This window comes from Oncorhynchus gorbuscha, unplaced genomic scaffold (assembly GCF_021184085.1).
Source record: "Oncorhynchus gorbuscha isolate QuinsamMale2020 ecotype Even-year unplaced genomic scaffold, OgorEven_v1.0 Un_scaffold_8196, whole genome shotgun sequence".
Taxonomy (NCBI): Eukaryota; Metazoa; Chordata; class Actinopteri; order Salmoniformes; family Salmonidae; genus Oncorhynchus; species Oncorhynchus gorbuscha.
The window spans coordinates 1-7509 of record NW_025751424.1 but is presented as its reverse complement, the minus strand read 5'-3'; the positions used below and the strand labels follow the sequence as shown (position 1 = coordinate 7509).

The following is a 7509-nucleotide window of genomic DNA, read 5'->3' as shown; positions in this document are numbered from 1 at the left end:
TCTGTACCTATCTCTCTCTCTCTCTGTACCTATCTCTCTCTCTCTCTGTACCTATCTCTCTCGCTCTCTGTACCTATCTCTCTCTCTCTCTGTACCTATCTCTCTCGCTCTCTGTACCTATATCTCTCGCTCTCTGTACCTATCTCTCGCTCTCTGTACCTATATCTCTCGCTCTCTGTACCTATCTCTCGCTCTCTGTACCTATCTCTCTCTCTTACTCCCTCTCTCTGTACCTATCTCTCGCTCTCTGTACCTATCTCTCTCGCTCTCTGTACCTATCTCTCTCTCTTACTCCCTCTCTCTGTACCTCTCTCTCTTACTCCCTCTCTCTGTACCCATCTCTCTCTTACTCCCTCTCTCTGTACCTATCTCTCTCTCTGTACCTATCTCTCTCTGTACCTATCTCTCTGTTCCTATCTCTCTCACCCCTTCTCACACTCCACCTCAATCTACACATTCCCCTATCTCCGTATCCCTCTCTCTCCCGGTCTCTCCTTTTCCAGGTGTAAATGTGTGAGGGCTGATATTTAAATGTGTTTGTGTGATATATGATATTTACCCAATAAAGGGCTGAATTAGAATTGTCTCTCCGTCCCTCTCCCAGGCGGTGTATCTGGACCAGTTGCTGTCCTGTGTGGATGTTCTGTTGTCTGTGTGTGAGAAGGACTGTTGCTCGGTCAGTCTACAGCTGTTACAGGTGCTGGTTACTATCCAGAGCCTCTCCACTGAGCCACAGCTCACTGACAAGGTAAGATGTGCTCACATACACACACATACAGTACATGGACACACACACGTATGTCTACACATCCATACATCAAACCCCAGCTCACTGCCCAGGTAAGAAACACACACACATACAGTACATGGACACACACACGTATGTCTACACATCCATACATCAAACCCCAGCTCACTGCCCAGGTAAGAGACACACATACACACACACACAGCCTCACCCAGTGGCTCTAACGAGCAATCCCATTATCCTCTCTGTCTTCCAGGCAGGCAGGCCTCCCCTCCCCTGTGGGCTCAACGTTTATAACCATCCACCTCTCCTGTATAACTACTCTTCTCCTTCTCTGCTCTGACATGTGGTGATCTAGAATGTTTTTAACATTTTAACACTCTCTTTCCATCCCCCTCCTCCTTGTTTATTACAGCTGTGAGTATGTTTTGTATAGCGGGCCAGAGAAGCTATTTGAAGAATGTAAGTGTTAGCCCTGGTTCAAAGTGGGCACAGTGGAACTCGACAGTCTACTGTAATTACCCATTTAGTCAGAAATTGCACCTTTGGAGTGGAACTAGTTTAAACCGTTGCCGAGGGTGAAAGGAGGCGGTTTTGAGAGAGCGAGAGAATCAGCCCCAGCGCCATTTTACCTCACGCCTACTGCCATTACATGCCATGCGAGCGCCATCCTGCCGCGAAGGACACTCATCGTCCGGGTAACTTGACCCAGAATAAAAGTTAACAACAAAGAGAAGAGGCAGAGGAAACAGAACAGACTGTAAAAGCCCTGTGTTACGTCTTAGTTTAGTCTGTCTGTTTGGACTGTGTGCTAATAGCAGGTCTACGAGGAGAGGAGCGGGAAGTGGAGTTGCACTCTGGCCAACGGATGAATGACTGACCACTCAGTGGCCTTCTATGTCTGACTGTCTGTGTGTCTGTCTGCAGAAACAGTGTCCTGTTTGGAACTAGGAGGAAGAATAGGGACAGGGTCATGTAGAGAAGGAGGGAGGGAGAATAGGGACAGGGACATGTAGAGAAGGAGGGAGGGAGAATAGGGACAGGGACATGTAGAGAAGGAGGGAGAGAGAATAGGGACAGGGACATGTAGAGAAGGAGGGAGGGAGAATAGGGACAGGGACATGTAGAGAAGGAGGGAGGGAGAATAGGGGCAGGGACATGTAGAGAAGGAGGGAGGGAGAATAGGGACAGGGACATGTAGAGAAGGAGGGAGGGAGAATAGGGACAGGGACATGTAGAGAAGGAGGGAGGGAGAATAGGGACAAGGACATGTAGAGAAGGAGGGAGGGAGAATAGGGACAGGGACATGTAGAGAAGGAGGGAGGGAGAATAGGGGCAGGGACATGAAGAGAAGGAGGGAGGGAGAATAGGGACAGGGACATGTAGAGAAGGAGGGAGGGAGAATAGGGACAGGGACATGTAGAGAAGGAGGGAGGGAGAATAGGGGCAGGGACATGAAGAGAAGGAGGGAGGGAGAATAGGGACAGGGACATGTAGAGAAGGAGGGAGGGAGAATAGGGACAGGGACATGTAGAGAAGGAGGGGGGAGAATAGGGACAGGGACATGTAGAGAAGTGGGGAAGGATGGAGGGATAATAAGGGCAGGGACATGTAGAGAAGGGGGGAAGGAGGGAGGGAGAATAGGGACAGGGACATGTAGAGAAGGGGGGAAGGAGGGAGGGAGAATAGGGACAGGGACATGTAGAGAAGGAGGGAGGGAGAATAGGGACAGGGACATGTAGAGAAGGAGGGAGGGAGAATAGGGACAGGGACATGTAGAGAAGGAGGAAGGGAGAATAGGGACAGGGACATGTAGAGAAGGAGGGAGAGAGAATAGGGACAGGGACATGTAGAGAAGGAGGGAGGGAGAATAGGGACAGGGACATGTAGAGAAGGAGGGAGGGAGAATAGGGGCAGGGACATGTAGAGAAGGAGGGAGGGAGAATAGGGACAGGGACATGTAGAGAAGAAGGGAGGGAGAATATGGGCAGGGACATGAAGAGAAGGAGGGAGGGAGAATAGGGACAGGGACATGTAGAGAAGGAGGGAGGGAGAATAGGGACAGGGACATGTAGAGAAGGAGGGAGGGAGAATGGGGCAGGGACATGAAGAGAAGGAGGGAGGGAGAATAGGGACAGGGACATGTAGAGAAGGAGGGAGGGAGAATAGGGACAGGGACATGTAGAGAAGGAGGGGGAGAATAGGGACAGGGACATGTAGAGAAGTGGGGAAGGATGGAGGGATAATAAGGGCAGGGACATGTAGAGAAGGGGGGAAGGAGGGAGGGAGAATAGGGACAGGGACATGTAGAGAAGGGGGGAAGGAGGGAGGGAGAATAGGGACAGGGACATGTAGAGAAGGAGGGAGGGAGAATAGGGACAGGGACATGTAGAGAAGGAGGGAGGGAGAATAGGGACAGGGACATGTAGAGAAGGAGGGAGGGAGAATAGGGACAGGGACATGTAGAGAAGGAGGGAGAGAGAATAGGGACAGGGACATGTAGAGAAGGAGGGAGGGAGAATAGGGACAGGGACATGTAGAGAAGGAGGGAGGGAGAATAGGGGCAGGGACATGTAGAGAAGGAGGGAGGGAGAATAGGGACAGGGACATGTAGAGAAGGAGGGAGGGAGAATAGGGACAGGGACATGTAGAGAAGGAGGGAGGGAGAATAGGGACAGGGACATGTAGAGAAGGAGGGAGGGAGAATAGGGACAGGGACATGTAGAGAAGGAGGGAGGGAGAATAGGGGCAGGGACATGTAGAGAAGGAGGGAGGGAGAATAGGGACAGGGACATGTAGAGAAGGAGGGAGGGAGAATAGGGACAGGGACATGTAGAGAAGGAGGGAGGGAGAATGGGGCAGGGACATGAAGAGAAGGAGGGAGGGAGAATAGGGACAGGGACATGTAGAGAAGGAGGGAGGGAGAATAGGGACAGGGACATGTAGAGAAGGAGGGGGGAGAATAGGGACAGGGACATGTAGAGAAGTGGGGAAGGATGGAGGGATAATAAGGGCAGGGACATGTAGAGAAGGGGGGAAGGAGGGAGGGAGAATAGGGACAGGGACATGTAGAGAAGGGGGGAAGGAGGGAGGGAGAATAGGGACAGGGACATGTAGAGAAGGAGGGAGGGAGAATAGGGACAGGGACATGTAGAGAAGGAGGGAGGGAGAATAGGGACAGGGACATGTAGAGAAGGAGGGAGGGAGAATAGGGACAGGGACATGTAGAGAAGGAGGGAGAGAGAATAGGGACAGGGACATGTAGAGAAGGAGGGAGGGAGAATAGGGACAGGGACATGTAGAGAAGGAGGGAGGGAGAATAGGGGCAGGGACATGTAGAGAAGGAGGGAGGGAGAATAGGGACAGGGACATGTAGAGAAGGAGGGAGGGAGAATAGGGACAGGGACATGTAGAGAAGGAGGGAGGGAGAATAGGGACAGGGACATGTAGAGAAGGAGGGAGGGAGAATAGGGGCAGGGACATGTAGAGAAGGGGGGAAGGAGGGAGGGAGAATAGGGACAGGGACATGTAGAGAAGGAGGGAGGGAGAATAGGGGCAGGGACATGTAGAGAAGGAGGGAGGGAGAATAGGGGCAGGGACATGTAGAGAAGGGGGAGGGAGAATAGGGGCAGGGACATGTAGAGAAGGGGGAAGGAGGGAGGGAGAATAGGGACAGGGACATGTAGAGAAGGAGGGAGGGAGAATAGGGGCAGGGACATGTAGAGAAGGAGGGAGGGAGAATAGGGACAGGGACATGTAGAGCAGGAGTGAGGGAGAATAGGGACAGGGACATGTAGAGAAGGGGAGGGAGAATAGGGACAGGGACATGTAGAGAAGGGGGAGGGAGAATAGGGACAGGGACATGTAGAGAAGGGGGGAAGGAGGGAGGGAGAATAGGGGCAGGGTCATGTAGAGAAGGAGGGAAGGAGAATAGGGGCAGGGACATGTAGAGAAGGAGGGAGGGAGAATAAGGACAGGGACATGTAGAGAAGGGGGGAAGGAGGGAGGGACAATAGGGGCAGGGACATGTAGAGAAGGAGGGAGGGAGAATAGGGGCAGGGACATGTAGAGAAGGGGGAAGGAGGGAGGGAGAATAGGGGCAGGGGCAGGGACATGTAGAGAAGGGGGAAGGAGGGAGGGAGAATAGGGGCAGGGACATGTAGAGAAGGAGGGAGGGAGAATAGGGACAGGGACATGTAGAGAAGGAGGGAGGGAGAATATGGGCAGGGACATGTAGAAAGGGGGAAGGAGGGAGGGAGAATAGGGGCAGGGACATGTAGAGAAGGGGGAAGGAGGGAGGGAGAATAGGGGCAGGGACATGTAGAGAAGGAGGGAGGGAGAATAGGGGCGGGGACATGTAGAGAAGGAGGGAGGGAGAATAGGGACAGGGTCATGTAGAGAAGGAGGGAGGGAGAATAGGGGCAGGGACATGTAGAGAAGGAGGGAGGGAGAATAGGGGCAGGGTCATGTAGAGAAGGAGGGAGGGAGAATAGGGACAGGGACATGTAGAGAAGGAGGGAGGGAGAATAGGGACAGGGACATGTAGAGAAGGAGGGAGGGAGAATAGGGGCAGGGACATGTAGAGAAGGAGGGAGGGAGAATAGGGACAGGGACATGTAGAGAAGGGGGAGGGAGAATAGGGACAGGGACATGTAGAGAAGGGGGAGGGAGAATAGGGACAGGGACATGTAGAGAAGGAGGGAGGGAGAATAGGGGCAGGGACATGTAGAGAAGGAGGGAGGGAGAATAGGGACAGGGACATGTAGAGAAGGAGGGAGGGAGAATAGGGACAGGGACATGTAGAGAAGGAGGGAGAATAGGGGCAGGGACATGTAGAGAAGGAGGGAGGGAGAATAGGGACAGGGACATGTAGAGAAGGAGGGAGGGAGAATAGGGACAGGGACATATAGAGAAGGGGGAGGGAGAGCATGGCCTGGGACATGTAGAGAAGAAGAGAGGGAGAGCATGGCCTGGGACATGTAGAGAAGGAGAGAGGGAGAGCATGGCCTGGGACATGTAGAGAAGGAGGGAGGGAGAGCATGGCCTGGGACATGTAGAGAAGGAGGGAGGGAGAGCATGGCCTGGGACATGTAGAGAAGGAGAGAGGGAGAGCATGGCCTGGGACATGTAGAGAAGGAGGGAGGGAGAGCATGGCCTGGGACATGTAGAGAAGGAGGGAGGGAGAGCATGGCCTGGGACATGTAGAGAAGGAGGGAGGGAGAGCATGGCCTGGGACATGTAGAGAAGGAGGGAGGGAGAGCATGGCCTGGGACATTCCTGGACGTTGTTCCACCTCCCAGGGGAATGGCAACGCCAGTTTTCCCAGAAAATGATCTTCCAGTCAGGTTTGTGGGGGGGTTGTTGGCTCCCTTCGCAGGGGGTTAACACTATTGACTCAAGAGGACAGTCAATCAGACAGTGTCCATCCCCGCCTCCCCTCAAGGGGACCATAACGCGCCCCTCGAGGTCACTTCCTCTGTCCTGAAGAGACAACACTATGCTCACGCTCCTTTCTCTCACTCTGCTCATTTCCTCTCCGTTGATATTTATTGTGACTATGGGATGTATGCTTCCTGTTTGTTTTCTGTATGGGTACATGTGTTAGTGTTTGCATCCGAGTGGTTTGATGTATAAGACTTGTGAAGCACATTGTTAACAGCGTTTTTGGAGAGTTATTATTTTCATGGTAAAGTTACTGATCATGCTTCTGTTTCCAGATGTAATCTAAACTTGCAACACAGCCATTAACATTTTAATGGAATGTGTTGATCACTTTCTCTCACCTTCCCTTCCTGTTTCTCTCTCTCTCCATCTCGCTCTCTCTCTCTCTCCTCTCCATCTCGCTCTCTGTCTGTCTCTCTCTCCATCTCGCTCTCTGTCTCTCTCCATCTCGCTCTCTCCATCTCGCTCTCTCTCTATCTCTCTCTCCATCTCTCTCCATCTCTTTCTCTGTCTCTCTCTCTCTCTCTCTCTCTCTCTCCGTCTCTCTCTCCGTCTCTCTCTCCGTCTCTCTCCTCCGTCTCTCTCTCCGTCTCTCTCTCCGTCTCTCTCCATCTCTCTCTCCGTCTCTCTCCATCTCTCTCTCCGTCTCTTTCTCCGTCTCTCCCTCTCTCTCCATCTCTCCCTCTCGCTCTCCCTCTCTCTCTGCATCTCTCTCTCCATCTCTTTCTCCGTCTCTCTCTCTCTCGGTCTCTCTCCGTCTCTCTCCATCTCTCTCTCCATCTCTCCTCTCTCTCTCTCTGTCTCTCTCTGTCTCTCTCCATCTCTCCCTCTGTCTCTCTCTCTGTCTCTCTCCATCTCTCTCCCATCTCTCTCTCCATCTCTCTCCATCTCTCTCTGTCTCTCTCTCCATCTCTCTCTCCATCTCTCTCTCCATCTCTCTCTCTGTCTCTCTCTCCATCTCTCTCCATCTCTCCCTCTCTCTCTCCTCTCAGGCAGAGCAGAGCGTAGTGTCTCTGTGTAAGGTCCAGGGTCTGGCTACAGTAGCTGACCTCTACAGGCAGCACATGGATCAGCTGCTCCAGTGGCTCTCAGACTCTCAGAAGACCTGGACCAGCTACTCCTCCCAGAGACTGCAGCTCCAGGTCATCGCCACCCAATCAGGTGAGACTATAGGTCAGGCTTCTCCAAGTGTGTTCCTGGAGAGCCTACCCTCCTGTAGGTTTTAAATCCAACTCCACTTGTAACTAACCTGATTCAACTGATCAGATAGATATTAATTCAAATTAGGTGTCTTAGATTAGGGTTTGAGAGAACCTACA

The 7509-nt window shown here is 52.6% G+C and overlaps 1 protein-coding gene across 1 annotated transcript; it reads left to right on the top strand.

Annotated features, from left to right (window-relative positions):
- Positions 1-604: 604 nt before the first annotated feature.
- On the top strand, positions 605-7351 carry LOC124029923 (dynein axonemal assembly factor 5-like; the record flags this gene model as incomplete). Its single annotated transcript, XM_046341471.1, has 2 exons — positions 605-748; positions 7183-7351. Coding segments are annotated over 2 exons (313 nt in total), but the record flags the coding sequence as incomplete, so codon positions are not given.
- Between the last annotated feature and the right edge of the window lie 158 nt (positions 7352-7509).